At 31.7% G+C, this 20,689-nt stretch overlaps 1 protein-coding gene across 1 annotated transcript; it reads right to left on the bottom strand.

Annotated features, from left to right (window-relative positions):
• Positions 1–3,986: 3,986 nt before the first annotated feature.
• Positions 3,987–20,449, bottom strand: LOC133205717 (sodium/hydrogen exchanger 8-like). Its single transcript, XM_061341581.1, has 16 exons — positions 20,202–20,449; positions 19,529–19,695; positions 18,976–19,056; positions 18,685–18,734; positions 18,120–18,203; positions 17,771–17,872; positions 17,271–17,449; positions 15,684–15,822; positions 14,045–14,150; positions 13,667–13,783; positions 12,820–12,902; positions 10,739–10,850; positions 9,843–9,985; positions 9,420–9,491; positions 6,762–6,905; positions 3,987–6,338 (listed from the first exon to the last, which is right to left on the bottom strand). Exons 1-16 carry the CDS (start codon positions 20,348–20,350, stop codon positions 6,195–6,197), a joined length of 1,872 nt encoding a protein of 623 aa, XP_061197565.1. The 5' UTR covers positions 20,351–20,449; the 3' UTR covers positions 3,987–6,194.
• Between the last annotated feature and the right edge of the window lie 240 nt (positions 20,450–20,689).

Here is a 20,689-nt window from a genome sequence, read left to right as displayed (position 1 = left end):
TTAATTTTACTAATGCAATAAGTTTACAAACAATGCAATGCTACAATATCATATCTGTGTGCCAAAGAAATCAGTCTAGATAAAAGATGAATTTTTGACAGTGGATATTTTTTTTTTACATGATTGTAATTTATCATTATGGTACAGTGGGGGACTATAGATACACACAAAAAACATGTATTTCTGCCCATGTTTTATATATATGAACTTGCATACATTTTGTCATGACACTTTACTGCATGGACATTCTGATTATTTTTATTCCATCATTTTCTTCATTTTATCATCATATGTTTTACATTGCAATTGTACTAACATACATGTACCTGTATATCTACATGCACAGCTAGACAGAAGACATGTCACTGCATTCTATCTACTGATATTAACAAAACATACTCATAACTGAAATTTGTCTCTTTTGCAGCAATATTATCTTCTTATAAAAAAATACCTGTGAGTGTTTGCAGTATTTTTTGTTATCACCATTCATATAATTGTTATCAATTTAAGTACTGTTGTTAAGTGTTTGTGTTCAGCCAAAATAAGAGTTAAAATGTAGTCTTGTTTATTTCCTCTCTCAAACTAACCTGGAAGGAAAAAAAATGTTTTGTTTCTAAGAGATGTTAATTCTTGTTTCTCTGACCAAAATATTTAAAAATAATTTTTAATGTTTTTTTTTTTCTGAAGAATGAAATGATATGCAGTTAGTCTAATACATGCATGTAGTTTTATTTTTGGTTGGGAAAATTAAGTAATTTTTATGCCAATTATTAGTCAAATCCTGAGGAAACAAACAAAATTTAAGTTTACACCTTATGCCAAATTCTATGTTTTTAACTAAATTGTAATGACAATAGTGAATACACATTGATGTTGTTATTTTAGTTTGTATACACCATGTAAAGGAAAATTGTTTCTGAAGTACAATAATTTTAAATTAGATCAGATGAAATAAAAATGACATTCAAGGAAATTTCATTGACACTCAAAAAATTTATGACCTCCTCAAATGCTCAAAGTAAATTTATGTATTAAGGTTAAACATGAATTTGTATTCCAGACAGTTGTACTTTAAGTGGATGATCTACTTTTTTTGATTAAAAATGTAGATGTTTACTCAATTATGGTGACATCTTTGTACCATGTCAATAGAATTCAGATTCTAAAGGATGAAAGGTACAAGTATATATATATATATATATATATATATATATATATATATATATATATATATATATATATATATATATATATATATATATATATATATATATATATATATATAATTATACTATATTGGCCAGTTGTTATGTGATGGAAGAGAGAATAAAATTAACAAAGATGAAATCATCAATAAATAATGATGCAAAACTATTTGATTGTACTTGTCATTTATCACAAAGGAGGTTCACAGAGTAATTTTGTTTTAAATTAATGCATGTACATGGTCTGCAAATAGCTAATAGGGGTTTTGGGTTGCTCATAATACATGCACATGTATGCATCATTCTCTAGACTCGAGTCAGATCTTTTTAAAGGTCATGGCATATGTTTAAATGTCTCGAGTGTAATTTTGGTGCCATGACTCTGGCCATCAGAGGTAACCTTTGTCTTCAGTACAAGCATATGTTTTTCTCTTTCCAAGTCGTTAATCAGTGTTTCTGGTGGATCCATGTACAAACATTAGGAATATTATATGTACTTCGATCCTCTAGATCTTGTTTCATGTGGATTGATAGAATTAATAGTTTTGCAAAATTTTTAAAGATTGCCTCTACAAGGACCTCAAATTATTAGCTCACCTGAGCTGAAAGCTCAAGTGAGCTTTTCTGATCACCCGTTGTCCGTCGTCCGTCCGTCTGTCCGTCCGTCTGTAAACTTTTCACATTTTCAACTTTTTCTCAAGAACCACTGGGCCAATTTTAACCAAACTTGGTACAAAGTATCCTTGGGTAAAGGGGAGTGTAAATTGTTAAAATAAAGGGCCAAGTCCCCTTACAAGGGGAGATAATCAAGAAAAGACAAAAATAGGGTGGGGTCATTAAAAAATCTTCTTCTCAAGAACCACTGGGCCAGAAAAGCTGAAACTTAGGTGGAAGCATCCTGGGATAGTGTAAATTCTAAATTGTTAAAATCATGACCCCCGGGGGTAGGGCGGGGCCACAATAGGGAATCCAAGTTTTACATTGAAATACATAAGAAAAATCTTTAAAAATCTTCTTCTCAAGAACCACTGGGCCAGAAAAGCTGAAACTTATATGGAAGCATCCTGGGGTAGTGTAGATTATAAACTGTTCAAATCATGACCCCCAGGGGTAGGGCAGGGCCACAATAGGGAATCCAAGTTTTACATTGAAATATATAGGAAAAATCTTTACAAATCTTCTTCTCAAGAACCACTGGGCCAGAAAAGCTGAAACTTATATGGAAGCATCCTGGGGTAGTGTAGATTATAAACTGTTCAAATCATGACCCCCTGGGGTAGGGCAGGGCCACAGTAGGGAATCCAAGTTTTACATTGAAATATATAAGAAAAATCTTTACAAATCTTCATCTCAAGAACCACTGGGCCAGAAAAGCTGAAACTTATATGGAAGCAACCTTGGGTAGTGTAGATTATAAATTGTTTAAATCATGACCCTCGGGGGTAGGGCGGGGCCATAATAGGGAATCCAAGTTTTACATTGAAATACATAAGAAAAATCTTTAAAAATCTTCTTCTTAAGAACCACTGGACCAATAAAGCTGAGACATATTTGGAAGCATCCTGGGGTAGTGTAGATTCTAAATTGTTCAAATTTTGACCCCCGGGGGTAGGGCGGGGCCACAATAGGTATATTAAAAGGGGGGAAATCTGGTAAAGAACAGCATGGCCAAAGTTACTCAGGTGAGCGATGTGGCCCATGGGCCTCTTGTTCCATATGGGATATTAATTTCTGAATTTCAACAGAAGGCATACTCAACACAATCATACATTTAATTTGCCTGTAATATGACACACAAAATTCTTTTTTACTCTGCAATTCTACTTAAATCATGAAGTTGGGACCTGGGGAACAAGTGTGGTGGGATTACTGATTGATTATTATAATTAGTGATGGAGGTTATGCTGCCTTCTAGAGATTAAATATAGATTGAAAAATATTTTTCTATAACTGAAGTTTTTTATGCTTAGCCCAGGTGCTTGGCCTGAATAACACAGTGGAATTTCACAGTTGTTTTGGTTGAACGGATGTTATTTAAGTAATAAGATTCATACTTTGTCTTCTAGATGCTCAAGAGTTAAGGACATTTGAAAATTATTATGCATTTTCATTTTGGATTGGCTAACTTAAAAGCCAATCCTGGACACCTTACACAAGGGGCATAAATTTCAAAATGTTGGTAAAGGGCACTTTTGTGCATCATTATGCCTACAATTTGCTTGCCATTGAAAAAGCTTGAAAGACTATTATTTTTTTTCTAGTCCCCCTTAGGCGCATTATAGGCAGACACCATGTCAAACAGTCTAACCTTGTTATGTGGAAGTTGTTGGGACTGAGAAAAAAAACTGATAGAGTCCAAGGGTTTGAGATATTGAGGGTAAAATTCATAAAGAATTTGAAGTTGATACATGTACTTCCTAATCGCTTCAACTAAAGTTCAACTGTACAAAATTTTTCTTCCTCTTTACCCATTAACATTTCAAAACACTGATATTAGAATGATGTAGATATAGACAACAAGAACTAGGTCACATGTGACAAAGACATCCCATTAAATGATGGAAGGGGAACCCCCAGTTAGCAATGCATATATGTATTATAATGTTGTCTTTGAGGAAACTAAAAATGTACACAACTCAGTATAAAATAATATACCTGAACAATAAGACTGCATTAATTAAATATGCTTTTAAGTTAGATAATATTTAATATATTCCTCTGTATAGTTTTTAACTTTTTCAGACGTCAGATTCTGCATTTCAAGATGTTCAACTCAGCTTAATCTTGATGCTATCAATTTATTAAGTTTTCATTGCAATTATAATTACAAAGTGCATGAACAATAGCTTTATACCTTTCTTTCACACTGACATAAAAATTTTAATTCTTGTTGGTGACCACACATGGATTTACAATATGAACAAACAAGTTTGACAATAATAAATAAATTAAAAATTTCCCATTAAATACATCAATGAACTAAGCACTAGAGTAATAAAATTACATCAAATGACAATCCACTAACAATATTTGTGACCATCAGTTTGATAATAATAATAATGTGATAGATACATGTAATATGCATGTAAATAACAAATTGATTAGTAAATTTCACTCTTCACTCGGGAAAACACACAAAATTAATATCAAATATATACTAGGTAAATGGATAAATTTTATGTGCTATATGAAATTCTTTAAATTAATGCATTTCAATGAAATTAGTGAAAATTTCTAATGGTACAAAAAAAAATTATGTCCTTTGACCATAGAGAAGAAGAGGCAAATTGAAAAATATTACTCATTAAAAAAAAAAACTGTTTTCAAACAATTAAGAGATAAATACAGTAAGAGAATAGTAATACTATGATTTTAACTGAGGTATGGAATTCAAACTTTTAAATATCACGTATGTAAACTGTGTGATGAACAACACATGTACAATGTATCACACAACAATTTCTCACTGCTAAATTATTTTTAGTGCTCAAACTCACAACAATTTCATATTATTAAAACATAATATGTACATGTATGTTGTTTTTTTTCCCTACATCACATTCAAAACTTGCAGTTATCATACTTTGATTTTCTCTTGCATCATGACTGAATTAGATTCAATGATAGATTGAATTATTAACAGAACAAATCATACATACATCTACTTCTACAGAAGAAGCATTTGTACAAACATAAGTTATGAGAACATTCAACAAATCACAGTCTGAGCAAAATATGGATTATTCTGAAAGACATTGCCATGTTTAACCAAGAAAAATTCTAGTTTACAAGCTTCACTCTCCAAGCACTGCTGTAAAACTTATTTAGTATGAACAAGTACATAACAAATTTACAGAAATAGTGAAGTTTTTTGGGATCCCCAGTGAAATTCTTAACAAATCCTTGTAATAATTAATTCTGATATAACAAATTTACGGATATATAGCAAACTGATTTTGTAGAAGTAGAAGTTGAAAATAAAGGAAAATTACAAATCTTATTAAGAATTTTCAAAATTTTAAAATTCAAATTATTGACCTGGCATTATTACTTTTCTTGAAGAAATTATACATGTATTTGCAATTCAATGAATCAGATATATTTAGTACCCCAAGGAAAGTTTTGTATTGATTACCTCCCTGAACATATTCAGTATTCATGACATACAGGTGGATATTGCAAATTTGCAATATACAAATACTAACCCACATTCATTTTACAGATACAATAAATTTAAACTTAATATGGATAGAGTGAAATAATTCACAGGTCCCCAGGACTTCACTATAACCAAGTTTTACTGAATCCAGAAAACAAACAATATAGGGAGCTCTGTTTACACTTTTTTTTTGTATGTCTGCACACAATCCTCTTCATCTAAATATGATATCTTTTATCAGACAATATGCCCATTTCAAGCACAAGAAATTTTGTACCTACAAACTGAGTAAAAGTTAATTTAATTTCGACTGTATCTAATTATTTATCAACTTTAGCTTTCTGACAGTATATGGTTCATCTCCAAGAAGTTCCATGCAAATTAATATAGATTTCCATACAAGGAATGTAATTCAAATGTAATTCAAACTGACTAAATCTTTCATTGAGGATTTTACCTTTGAAAAATTCTGTAAAAAGACTTCACTTACAACACAATGTACACATATCAACAATTACTTAAATCAGGTAAAATTAAACATATGTATGTGTAATAGAATTATATGTTCTAAAAGATTATCTTTGGTAAGATAAGAGATCATAACTATACATATACGTTGTTAGCATATATATGTGTTTGAGCAAACTTGGTTTAAAAAAGAATGTACAATGGTAAATCCACATACATGAAGGTAAGATATTTATGGCTAAATTCAATGTCCAAAAGAAAGAGAGGCTGTGAACACATAACTATGAAAGTCCAGCTTCCTTTAGGATATGAAACCACTGTTTTCTAAAGACATTTCATGAAACAACCAAAGTACGAGATCAGTGATGGTTGACTTCTGGAGTGTGATTGATAAGACTAGTTTCTGCCTCGTCTTCAGAATCCGATTCTGAAGGGACGGCACGGACATCTTGGTACCACTGGGTGGCCAGGTGATTAATCTGGGTTCTCCCCTCCTTTACTTCCTAAGAAGGGAAATAAAATGTGTCCCAAAATATGGTATAAAATACATGTGTTACTGTAGATGTACAAGTACAGTATTTCTAATGTACATAAACAAAAGATTTTGTGCAAATAGCAATTCGAAACCAGTTGAAATGATAAAACCTGCTTTGAAGAATTTTTATGACATGATTTACATACTAGTATTTGCATAATTTAAACAAAGAAAACAGTGACGATGTTGAATCACTGACAAAATGAATGAATGTCTAAAGATTGCCAATGTTTCAACACATCAAATATCTCATCATGGTGAAAGTGAATTAATAAATGCTAGTAAATCAAAAAAGGTTAACTCAAAATTTCTAGAATAATGAAATTTCAAACTTTCAACCTGTCAAATTAACCACAATTACAATATTTTGTTCCATAAACCCCCTAATTACCTGTTTGGTAAATCTCCGTGTGAAGAAAGGTATCAAGTACTTTGTGTCAATCTTCATGAAGCCTTTCTGGTGTGGCCTAACATAACCTACTTCATACTCCTCCTCTGTCAGCTCAGATAAGTGGTCTGTGTCCACTGTCTCTCCCTAGTGGACAAATAAAAACCCATCATTTTATATTCTTGTAATAAGGGTAACATGGGATGTGTTTTAATATAATCTCTGATGTAACTGTTTGACTATATATTATATACACATGTACACATTTATACTTGTGTTAATCATCCTTTAGTTAAAAGATTAACCTTTCCAGTATAATTGATGACCTCTTTCACATGTAAAACTATTGTTAGAATACCATGCATTGCTGATTAAATATGTAGATGTGTGTTTACATAAACCAGCGAAGAGGTATATTTATTAGAACCCTTACCGATTCTATTTTTTTTAACTGTGGACACATCAAGGCTTAATGTAATGTTCAAACTTTGCTTCATTACAGAGTGCATAATGGTTGAACTTTATAATGAAAGTGATTAACTGGCATGTTTTTTGTTTTGTTTTGTTTTTGCTATACACGTACACAGTGCCTATCACCATGGGTTAATAATTTTTTTGTTATCTATATGCATACGAAGAATTTCTCTTGAGTGTCATAGTGGGATAAGTTTATCATGAATTTTTTTTTAAGCAAACATGCAAACTGTTTTTTTTTCCATTCATTACACATAGTGGTATTCTTTAATTCATATATAGGTTGTATTTTTTACACAGCTGCTGCTATTCTTTGTGCTATTCTTTGTGAACTTAGGCCAATCACCATAAGTACTGTGAGCTAGTTTCATAATTAATTTGTTGTCTGAAGCAAGTGCAATTTTTCATTACATACATGTATCTGCGGGTGTCTGCAGCAGTTACCAGCTAATATCCACAACTTACCCCTTGAAATATTAAAAGTTATAAGCAAAAAAAGGTTAACTGAATTATAATTTTGGCTTGTTTACTGGTTCTAGAGCATTTCATGTCAAATGTGGTGATAATGATCTGATCAAATGTAAAATTCAGAATGATATCTGTATCTAAATATTCATACACCTGCCTTATATGGGTAAGGTACAGGTATCCTTTTCTTCTGATTTGTTTTTCAGTTCATTTATTTGCATGCTCCTCCAGCTACATATACACCTATACTAATTGTACATCTACCTTGCTCAATTCATATTGCACTGCACACTTAAGATGTATCTCCTTACATGCAGAGTGTATCAAGATCTTGACTTAAGGACATTATAGCAAAGTTCAAGGTCACTAACGGTTGAACTAATTAAAACATAAGATTCCCCTCTCTGAAGCAACAAAAAATGACTTGATCCTTTGAACAATAGTTGTTCTTGTACTGACCTTGTTTCATGACCTTGAAACAAGTTTTATACCTAAAAGGCCAAACTCATTTCTGCATGTACATGTTGAGTGTAAAATGGTTATCATATTTTGGCACCTTTTGCATTGCTTCTTCTTTATGTACACGCTAATACATAATGAAAAGTAATAAAACTGACTGTTTTATTATTGCATTAATCAGTTGAAGAGGAAGAATTGTCTGATCAATATCTTTAAAAAAGATTTACTGGACACTTTTTTTGGATAATTTTGTTAATATTTATGTATTTTACAAATGCTTTTCCTGTTCTAAGTTCAGACCAATGCTTTTAAAATAACTATGGAGGAATGGAAAGGGTATTCTCTCTTATTTATTCTATAAAAAGCTTTAAAATGTCAATTTCAGTTTTAAAAGTAGCTAAGTATAAAAGCTGTATACTTGTTACTATTAATAATATTCTTTTTTTTTCTAAATCAATAAACCTATCACAAATATTTAGGTAGATTTATAAACATGCATGTCTTATAGATTTCATAGGAAACCATTAAATTAATGGCAAAGAACAAACTTTAACACATACATGTATGTACATTGTATGCTCTAGGACATGTAGTACATGTATTTATTACATTTTCAACAGTGAAATACTGTAATTCATTTACTGAATAAAAGTGATATTCTGACAAAGTGTGAAAGGGTATCAAAATGGTATTCTCACAGTGTGAGAATATCAGAAGTGCGACAAAACTTACGATTTTCCTTCCCATCACAAAGAGTGTTTTTTAAAAAGATAGTTATAAGATAGAGTTAATAAGCCATCCTGACAGAGACTAATAGTTATACTGCCAAAGTTTTTCCAAAGATGTTAAAAATCCATGTTTACAACGTTTTTCAATCTCGCAATCGCTTATAGCTATGACGACTCAACCGCTCAACTATGATATCACAGCCTATAACACTTTAATATGAAAAGAAGGCAAAGGAAAAATCTAAGAAAATGTAATAAAAAGAAAATTCAATGTTTTGTAGATGAATATGGAATTTATTTCACTCGTGAGACAGGATTTTTTTATAATTTGACTCGTGCTTCGCACTCGTGAAAATATCAAAAAATCCTGTCCCACTCGTGAAATAAATTCCATATTCATCTGCAAAACATTGAATATCCTCTTTATAGACAATTTGGTTATTTACAGTGTACAAATACTCAAGAAAAGACACGCTGAAAAAAAATCTGCTAAGGAAGTTTAGGAGTCAAAGCAGAAAATTAAATGATTTACCATTTCCTTTGTTTTACTCAGTGAGACTTCTCTCTCTGATTTCTTCTTCTTTTTCTTTTTTGCTTCCAAGCACTGCAAAAGTCCATCATAAAGCCTGACGTGTGTATAATGTCTATGTACATTGATTTCTGGAAATGCTTTATAATAAAGTAAATTAAGAAAAGTTTCATTCAATGATTAGATTATCTTGTACAATTTTTTTTATCAGGTATTGTAGATTCCAGATTTTACATGAGTACCATTTATTACAAAATAAATGACAGACTTCAAATTGGGAGAACACAATTTCACATGTGGAATGTACATGTAGTTATCCATAGTAAAATATGGTCAAACATTGTGATATAAACAAAAGATTTTAAACCTTTCAAAACATTTTTAATATACTTCTCACTGATATGGGCTGTCAGATTGATCTGTTACCTTCATCATTGGTAGGGTCATCCCTCCCAGAAAAATGACGGTAAACAGTACGATGATTAGAGTGGCCGTGACTAGAACGTATCTCTTCTCCTGCTCAAACTCCAGGTGTAGACTGAGAGCAAAAGCAATAGCACCACGTAAACCTGTCAACATTAAAAACATGTTGAACTGAAAACATTTTCATTATGTATCAACCAATAATATGGGAATTTGGGATTGAATGCAAGTTCCAGAGCTAAGGGACATTCTCTCCCTTATCTTACGTTCACTAGACTTGTGATTCTTTGTAAATGTCTTGCACTGCTACTTTACTGGTAAATGTTTTAGGCAACTCATTTTTCTACTACATGTACACAGTATGATATATTTAAGAACATGATTGTATTATGTATATATGCACAAACATATATCTTAACACTGTTCTTGGTAATTTAGATCTCATTTCATACATGTGTGCTACAAATGATATACAAATCAGCCATTGTATGACCCAGCCATTTCTCTTTTGAAAAAAAAAACAACAATATATGCATTTTTTTCTCTCCTTATGTTGTAAGAATATGACCACTGGATATGTACTAATTTAAACAATATAAAAATATTTTGATATATATATGCAAAAATTTTGAATGATACTTGGTAAAACAGATAATGTATTTTCCCAATGTTTGCTATATTTTACAGTTCAGTCTACATTTGCAAATGTATAAAGATATTGACTCCTATTTTAGTAATACAGATGAACAATACTGCACACACAGAAATTTGAATGCTACCCCAGAAACTACAGAAATTAACTTTTATACAAAATACTACCCAAGCGTGTTAATACACACATAAATGAATAATGACTGTACAAGCATATTGTCTTAGAACACTACTGAAATGACACCTACCGCTAAACCACATAATAAATTGATTCTTCCTGGTGATTTTATGTTCCCTGAAGTAGTTCATGATAAATGACAGGGGAAAGATATTGCAAGCTCTTCCTATGAGTATCAGAGCCTAAAAAGAACAAATGTTTAATACCATATACATGTACATTTAAGAAATGAATTTCATTTTTGAAGATTCATGAGGACATGAACTACGACGCTTCACGCCGGCATATTTCATGAAGCGCGTTAGCGCTTCATGATAAATATGCTGGCGTGAAGCGTTGTAGTTCATGTACCTTATGAATTTTCAAAAATGAAATTCATTTCTTATATTTACATTATTTTTTTCTGATGATTTGCCACAAATAACGCCATTCAACTGTCATTTTTAAAGCAAAACAGTTTGCACTATAGTTTTGACGTCAAGTAAGGTATTATGACGTAACAATGGAGATATTCATGCTCATCCATGGTAGTTCATGAGAAAATGAACTGTATTCTATTTTGTAAAGAATCATAGGGGAAATTTATTGGAAATGTAAATATATACAGATGAACTTCAGTATCTCGAATAGTGTTATCTTGAATATGGCATAGATATGTCATTATCATGCTTCAGACAAATTTGTAGAAGATTGATTAATTGGCTACAGACAGATCACATATCGCCCAGAAATTTTTATTACCCCACCTCTGTTGATTTTTCGATGAAATCCTGGCTTACGATTGGTTGAAGTCTGTCACGTGAAGGGGGTGTATTACTTATACCTAGTCGCTTGAAAATCAATACATGGTCGATGTGGAGTTATCGTTCTTTTGTAACGTTCGAACAACTCGAGTTCACGCGATTTGCCGAGTGTCTGTTGACAATGTTACAGTAAACTAATGTAAGTAACGAAGATGGAACCTTTTTCTCCCTTTACTGAAAGTCTTCAAAACTGTCAGTACGTTATTACAGCACGAAACACTCGCAAAACAACATTACGTCACACAAAGTGACGTCATAATAGGCATTGTATGAGTGATGAAACATATATATAGTGAAAAAATATAATTTTACAAACCACAGACCACAAACATTTCATCGGTGGGGTAAATTCGTTACATAGTTTTGTAGTGACAGGGTACGGGATGATACCTGGTTAGTAAATTTCATACCTGGCTCGGCTTCGCCTCGCCAGGTATGAAATTTACTAACCAGGTATCATCCCGTACCCTGTCACTACAAAACTATGTAACTAATAATACACGGTCTCCGATCAGGAGGTGTATTAAAAATTGGGTGCAAGATTCTGTTCTATGTGTTTTTGATGTAAACAAATGGCCGCAAGGAAACGATGTGTTTGTTGAAATTTATTGTACGTATCTTTAGCTGTGATTATGTAATACTGTATATATGACGTTCAATGATATTTTGAATTACTGTATAAGTAGAAATTTTAGCAAGGATTCAATTTTAGCATTTTTAGCAAGGGTATTGAGATCGCTAAAATTGAATATCGATAACAATTCATACTGCATTGGAGATTACCGTTGTCTCTCAAGGCATCAATAAATCGCCAAAATTAACTTGCTAAAACAAAGTTCTTATTTTTAAGGACAAATCGCTAAATTTGTGTCTCGCTAAAAATTCCACTCTAACAGTATATTTTTTAATATGTTACTGAACTTGAAATTAATCTTGTTAAGGTCTTCAGCAGGATAAATTTTTTACACAGTTAGTTAGTAACCTAATATGGAGTCATCCAAGGTGTGAAATGGAAATCCATAATGATACTCAGCCTTCTCCTTGCCCACTATGGATTTCCATTTCACTCCCTGGATGACTCTGTATTAGGTCACTAGCTAACTGGGTAACTAATAAAGTGAGTTGGAGGTCCTAATCACTTTTTTTTTAATGTATTTTTAACCTTAATTTTGATTGCTTGGTCCTGTTCTTGATAATGAGATTTTTGACTGTATTAACAAAGTATCCATTCAAAACAAGAAAATTCTAAATAGATGATATTTCAGTATTTCCTGAGAAAATTTTCCATAAACAAATTCTGGTAAATATTTCACAGGTTTTTAACCATTACAATGAAACAATTACTTACAATGCTCCATATCACAAATGCAGGTTTAACAGTCAATTTAAAACTAAAAAGGGCTAAGCCTAGGTAGGCAAACACACAGGTTTCTGTAAAAGATCATAAAACACAGTAATACGTAAACGTCTGTACATACAAAATGTACAAAAGCCAACACAGTATTCTGAAACTACCAGTACACATATGCAATGTTTTAAACAGGAGTTTGTACATATAATGGTATACAATGAAGAAAACACAACCAAACATCAGGCACAGATAAATGACATAAAAACTCTTAAAATTCTACCAGTTAACACTTATCTTTGCTAAGATCCCTCACTACACAGAATATGTCAGAGCGTGTCTAGTGCTTTCTTACCAACAGAATATGTCAGAGAGTGTCTAGTGCTTTCTTACCAACAGAATATGTCAGAGAGTGTCTAGTGCTTTCTTACCAACAGAATATGTCAGAGTGTGTCTAGTGCTTTCTTACCAACAGAATATGTCAGAGTGTGTCTAGTGCTTTCTTACCAACAGAATATGTCAGAGTGTGTCTAGTGCTTTCTTACCAACAGAATATGTCAGAGAGTGTCTAGTGCTTTCTTACCAACAGAATATGTCAGAGAGTGTCTAGTGCTTTCTTACCAACAGAATATGTCAGAGTGTGTCTAGTGCTTTCTTACCAACAGAATATGTCAGAGTGTGTCTAGTGCTTTCTTACCAACAGAATATGTCAGTGTGTCTAGTGCTTTCTTACCAACAGAATATGTCAGAGTGTGTCTAGTGCTTTCTTACCAACAGAATATGGCAGAGCGTGTCTAGTGTTTTCTTACCAACAGAATATGTCAGAGCGTGTCTAGTGCTTTCTTACCAGCAATGAAGGCTATAGTTCTGAATGTCTGCTGGGTTGTAATTTGTGTCACAGGTGACAAGTTTGGATGAGTATAATGAGACATCACAATGCCACAGAACAGAATGGCCATAATACCTGGAAAAAATTGATTGAAATTCAAATATTTTGCTATAGGAACTTTAGAAATTTATATTAATAAATATTTTATTCATAACATATATATTTGCAAAGAAGGGAAATATTTTTCAAGACAATGTACCTTAATAACAGAAAAGTATCCAAATACATTTACTCATTAATAGGATAAACATGTACATATTATATAAGGATTTTACACATGTAAGTACATGTACAGTGTACATGGTATAATGGTGCTAGTGAGATCCTCTATCTTACCAGATAAATGAATTCCTTCAGCTAAAGCATATGGCAAATATGAGAATGTTAACATGAGTCCAAACTCCAGTGATGGAGTTTTCCTCAAGTCTATGTATTTCAATAACTTGACAAATTTAAGGAAAATAGTCTACTGTTGTAGGACACATTTTATAAATTATACTTTTTAAACACAATTGTTTCCATAAACACAATGCATATGTACTCGCTACTGTACATGTATGAATGTAAATGTACCTAAGAAAAAGAATTATACAATCTAGATCTAAATGTAAATGATTTTGACTAGTTTACAGAACAGAGTTACTTCCCTTATCATGTACAAAACTATTCTTCTGCTTTATGAAGTACCTTTTTTTCTTTAAAAATAAATCAAGATACAAGAACATTTCTAATTCCTCAAAGAGAAATAGCTAAGCTGGTAGGCTTATAATTGATACTGTTAGCGTACAATGTACATAAACTACCTGGTACTAAAAATTTTGGGCATTCTTCTTTTTGTCTGATTAGCACAATCATAAATTAGCGTATCTGAATTTAATAAATGTATAATCATGTATTAATGTATTAGCATGTACATAAATTAACAGACAAAAGGCACCACGAAAGGTGCTAAAATATGATTACCACTTAAACAGGTAATGTTTACAGTACTTAATGGATTATGTATCCTAAATGAACCATTTCTTTCGAGAGTAAAAAAGTTTCACTCATTCAGTTTTAATAATCAAAGCAACAATTTTCATCAAAGATAAAAACCAGTGTAAACATCTGCCCTCTTGTTGTCTATCTATTTACCAGGTTTTTTTTTTTTTTAATCGGACCAAAACTGTCAGAGAAGTAGTATTTTGAAAGAATTTTACAGAAATTTCATATGATCAAGGAAATCAAAAACAAACTCTACTATGTGTTCAGTCAAAAAATCAGTCAAAACTGTAAGAGGAATAGATTTTGAAAAAAAAAATTGTTTCATTTTGGACATCTTACCACTGTATAAGCTCTTCTCACAACACTCACCTGAAGTAACTATGGCCCTTCTGTTTTTCATCAGCAGATTCTTTTTCCTACATATTCTTATGCAAAACTTTGATCACATATTATGCCCCCACCCTACCCCAGGGATCATGATTTGAACAAACTTCAATCTACACTACCTACGAGAAGAAGATTTTTAAAGATATTTCCTAGTATATTCCTATGTATAAATATGATCCCCTGTTGTTGCCCCACCCTACCCTCAGGGGGTTATGATATAAACAAACTTGAATCTACAGTATGTCTTGAAGCTTTCTAATCTTTTCTGGCCCAGTAGTTCTTGAGATATTTAAGATGTCACCAAATTTTCACGAATTTTTAATTATTTCCCCTTGAAAGTGGTCGTGGTATTTCCTGTGAACAAACTTAAATCCGCTTCACCCAAGGTTGCTTTGTGGTATGTTTGGTTGAAATTGGTCCAGTGGTTCTTGAGAAGAAGTCAAAAACGTGAAAAGTTTACAGAAAATACATGCACACAACAGATGACAGACAGACGTACGGCACATATTTTTTGATCAGAAAAGCTCACTTGAGTCTTCGACTCAGGTGAGCTAAAAACTACAGTTTCTGGTACATGTACTGGTATCATATGGATAAAGGATACTAAAGCACTAATTAAGCCACACACAACTCCTATAGCTGCCGAACCAAAGAACATGACAAGAAATCTGCCAGCTGCGGAGAAAACAGCCTCTGCTTTGTTAGTGATCTGTACAGAAGGATCAGCATACTCTAACACAGTACTGAAAGGACATGCAAAAAAAATATTACAGGTTTGTAATAATGAAAGTATGCCTAACAACAACATTGATCTCTCTTTTGAAATAAAAGTTTAAAACTAGTGTTGTCAAGGAGTACCCTGTTAACTCGTTAATCATCGAACCATGTGAGTATCGGTTAGTAAAACTGCTATTTGGTTACTCGGATAAAAATACATTTTACATAGTAAAAGAAATGTTAAATTGTTTATAGATGTATACTAAAACATTTCTCTAATTTTGTTTACCATTAAACTTGATCTAGTGTTTCACAAATAGGATCGATTCGTTTTGATAAGTTTTCAAAGTTTATATAATTGATAGCTTTCATGGCCAGGGGTATACAAGATTCGAAGACCTGAGTTGCAATTACCTCATAATTATTAGTCAGAGGAACATAATTTAACGAGATGCCACTGAAGACATCGAAAGCTTGAAAGTAATTGAAACGAACAGCTGATCTGAAATCTGTTAAATGTACAGCTGTAAATTATGTGAAATGGAGTTAATGTATACTGGTGGGACTACAAATATGTTAAATCACCTAAGATTAAAACATAATTCGTAAATCAGTGATTTACTGGACACTCCACAAAATCAACCAGCAATTACGAGGTTCTTCTTCTTTGAAGATATTGTGGAAGATATAAGTGGAAATTTTAGTGACACGAAAGTTTAGCAATTTATCCTTAAAAAATGATATTTATTTTTAGCAAGAAGTAATTTTAACAATTTTAGAATGCTAACTAAAGACGCTATCACAAATAAAACGCGACTAATTTTTAGCGAATTTCAATTTTAGCGATCTAAGCACCCTCGCTAAATAATGCCAAAATTAAATCCTCGCTAAAAATTCTACTTATACGGTATTTGTTGGAGTTTGTAATTGTAAATAAAGTACATTTGTGTTTTATTTCGTAACGATAAGTAAAGGATGAGATAAATAATAGATAAGGAAATTGTGAGGAATATCATCCAAGTAACTGGGTACTCGATCGGAAAAGTAAGCAAGTAACAGGTTGCTAAAAATCGTCCGATTTGACAACACTATTTAAAACCATATATTATGTATGAAAACAAATGTATATGTGTATAATATGAGCAATAAGTTTCAAGTACATGTACATTCCTTTAGAAAACTTGAATGTACAGCTGCATCTCATTTGAGGAAATCTTGATATTTACATCTTTAAAACTAGTAAAGCTATCAAAGAGTTTTTGTTAGATATGTTAGAATTTGAATTCATCACTGTAAAAATACCACATTTGCAACATTAAACTCTATTCCAGAAAATATGGGTATATACATGTAATTATATAGGTGAATATAAATTTACAACAAATATCAACTTCATGCAAAAAATCTCTCATACATATAAATATTATATAACCTTCTGTTCACATTATAAATGTAGAACATCTTTAATACATACGTAGTAAGTACAATGGACACTGCATCATTCAAAACACTTTCTCCAAACACCAACATGTACAGTACCGGATCCACATCCAGAGCATGAAAAATGGCTAAAGTGGCCACAGGGTCAACAGCTGATATCAACGACCCAAAGGCAAAGGATTCAATCCAGCTTAGTTTGTACACCACTTGGGCCTAAAAAGAACAAAGAAAGATAGAATATGACTTTAATATGGATACAAAGGAATGCATAGATAAATCATACATGTACACTTTTTAAAGTAAAAAATTGGAATGAAATATTATATATACATGTGTCTTTAATATGAGTTGAACCATAAAAAAAACTCTGCTTGAATTATATTTCACTTGATACCCATATGATTTACCAGTAAATGCAAATAAATCAATTTTAAAATTTTGTGTTTATAAATTTTGAATAAAATTATTTATAAGCTCAGTGAGATCCTGAACCTGCATTCCATGTGCATGTGTATATTAAAATCATCTACAAACCTGCCCAAGTAAATAAATCCCACCTCCCACCACTAGGGCTGACACAACTGTCCCAAGAATGGCAAAGATCAATATAGAACCTATATTCTGGAAAAAGTTACCCTGCAAAGATATGCATTGTTAGGTACTGTACATTCTACATAATAGAAGAGGATTATATTAAAAAACAATACAAAAATTCCTAAATCCTCATAAGTATTGATAATATCATTTAAATGTATGCAAGTAGGAAATCATTCTTTAAGTCTTTTTTTTCCTCCTGATGCAAATAACGTGAAATTTAATGTGCAAGAAGTTGAAGGGAAAAAAAATCAAATAAATTTCAGCATCTTCAACCCTTTCTACTTACCTTGTGTAAATTGTATCCCGATTCAAAAATAATAGGTGGCAGTAATACTATGAAGAAAACTGTTGGATTAAAGGCTTCAGCATTCTGAATTATAAAAGAAAAATATGCTTATAAATTACTGGTATGATAATTCATGTAACTAATTTTAAAAAATCACTTAAACTATTTCACATCTGGCATGAACATGAAATCATCTCAATTCAAGCCTTTGATCTGAACAAAGCAATAACGTGCCCTATTAATACTTCAGATATTAAAAATAACAAATTTCTGATATGGGTTAGATAAAACTTTCAATGAGGAAGATGTTAGTTGTACAGTAAAACTTTTCTAATGTTGTGTATTCAGAAAATATACCTATTATGTTATTTTGTTATCTTGAGTCCCCAATTTTGCTAAATTCTATTGTTTAAAATATTGTCTGATACATTATGTTGTTTACTATGGCCAATTTCTATGGAACCAGTGGTATCTGGATTAAACAAGTTTTACTGTACATGTTTACACTGAATGGTAGTCTACTTCCTATAAGGGTACCAACAGAGTGTATGTAATATTTGTTTACCTGTCCATTTCCTGAATTTGTCACTTTTAATAACAATCCAGCAAAAGCACCTACAAAACAAGCCATTTCAAAAATTGAAATCAAACCAGCTTAGCTTTAATACATTCTAGGAGGGTACATGTATGTGCATTAAATTTAAGCTGTTTTAACTTATTTTCCAAAAAAATTGATAACATTTTTATGTCTTTCGGTTGAAATGAATTACAATTTGTCATTTAAAATCAATATACATGTATACTGAACTCACTATTTTCATTCTTTCTTGTGTGCAACATTACTACAAAGACTTACCTAATAATATGTCTGCTATACTCTCTGGCAAATAATGAAATCTCGTTTGAATAAGCATATGAGTTGTCAAAATTGATAAGGCTGAAATTAGAAGAGTTACCAATTAAAACACATGATTACAAAAAAAAAAAACTTCATACATATACATGTACATAGTAAATATATAAAGATGTGTGTTTCAAAGTCAAGTCCAGGGTTCAACATTGAGGCATGTCCATTTTATGATTCATGAAATTAATGATCATTAAATATTTAAAGTCTATGTTGTCAATTTAAAAGAAAATTCCAATGAAAGTTCTACTGGCCTTGAAAATTTCCAGCATATATACAAATGGGCTTATGTCAAATTCTGCAAAACCCAGAATATATTTTGACCCTCAAAAATTCTCTCTGGCTCCTAAAAGTTTACTTCAAAGGGTAATAATGACCCTTGGTTTTCAAAGTTAGCAGAAACACTTTTACAGATCCTGGTATTTCATTCATTTGTACAATTTTTTTAATTGAATAAATACTACAGCATATAATAGATACACAACTTATGATTATTTCATACCAACAAGAAGGAGGATAAAGAAGATAGTGAAACTACTGTGGTGCTCCTCCTCTGCAGATCCTTTTTTGGGGAGGTCCACTGGTACACGCTTGGTAGTGGAGACTGTAGAAGTTGTGACTGTTGTTGAAATATTAAGGATATCTGTACCATTTGTGACATTTTTCATGCTAAATCAAAATAAAGCGTTGAATTATTTGTAAATTAACAGATACTTATTAAAATAATTGTGGATAACGGTTTAATAGAAAAAAAAAATAGTAACATAATTTAAGGTCTGATACATACAAACCCTAAAAAAAAATATACTAGACTGTACAATACCAACATACTACTGTATGCATGCTTTTTTGCATTGAATTAATTTATGCTGTGTACACAGTAACAAATGTTCCACTGAACTGTCACAGTGTACTTAAAGTCAATTTAAGACATATAATGACAATCCAAGAAAAACTGTTATTTTCTACCCATGGATTGAACAGAATTTGTAATTCTGGGGAATTACGACCCCGAGGAAAAAGTACGTTTACACTATTTTTATATCATATCATCACTGATCATATATAAAGATCAAAGTACTTTACATTCACCTCATAGTCATTAGATTCAAGGGCTAATACATCTAAAATACATAATAAAATTATTCTAAATCTTAAGAGCTTAAATTTAAAACCTGTCATTCATGCTCGTAGAGTCATCCTCATGGATTGGAACTTCTGATGGTTTGGGGGGCTTGAAATTTGCATTTTGATTTTCTTGTTTTGACAATGAAACACATAATGCACCAAAAAAGAGAATAAAAACAGTAAAACTCTTCCCCATTGTGAATTATTTCGCTAACTTATTATGTGAAAGTGAATATCATGCTTGCAACTGCCCATAAGGCAGCATTGGTACAAATCTCATTCATTTTTTCTTGACACGGTGGTGTTCCGGAAGTTATGTGTCTGATCTTAGCAAGTCGTCCTATAAATTATCAGTTTTTTTCATTTATCAATGATTCTAAAATGTATTTATTTATATATAAAGGAAATTCATTTTTTTACTTGTGTTAGTAGGTAAATAAGGTATTGATGTAAAATTTAAAACGTAATCATACCATTGAAATGCACACATACGAAATATACAGTAACAACTTAACCAAAACTCGTGACTTTTTTT

Source organism: Saccostrea echinata, unplaced genomic scaffold (genome assembly GCF_033153115.1).
Source record: "Saccostrea echinata isolate AGI-Se365-2 ecotype Australia unplaced genomic scaffold, CSIRO_AGI_Sech_v1 ptg000054l, whole genome shotgun sequence".
Classification (NCBI taxonomy): domain Eukaryota; kingdom Metazoa; phylum Mollusca; class Bivalvia; order Ostreida; family Ostreidae; genus Saccostrea; species Saccostrea echinata.
This window is presented reverse-complemented; position numbering and strand designations above follow the sequence as displayed.

Bases quoted from the DNA above. Each gene is read 5' to 3' on its own strand.
- LOC133205717 (XM_061341581.1), bottom strand. From the start codon at position 20,350: ATGGGGAAGAGTTTTACTGTTTTTATTCTCTTTTTTGGTGCATTATGT. The intron at 18,735-18,975 runs GTAAGTCTTTGT...CTTGTTTTGTAG, and splicing joins TATAGCAGACATATTATTAG to GTGCTTTTGCTGGATTGTTA. The intron at 12,903-13,666 runs GTAAGAAAGCAC...GATCTTTTACAG, and splicing joins AACTATAGCCTTCATTGCTG to AAACCTGTGTGTTTGCCTAC.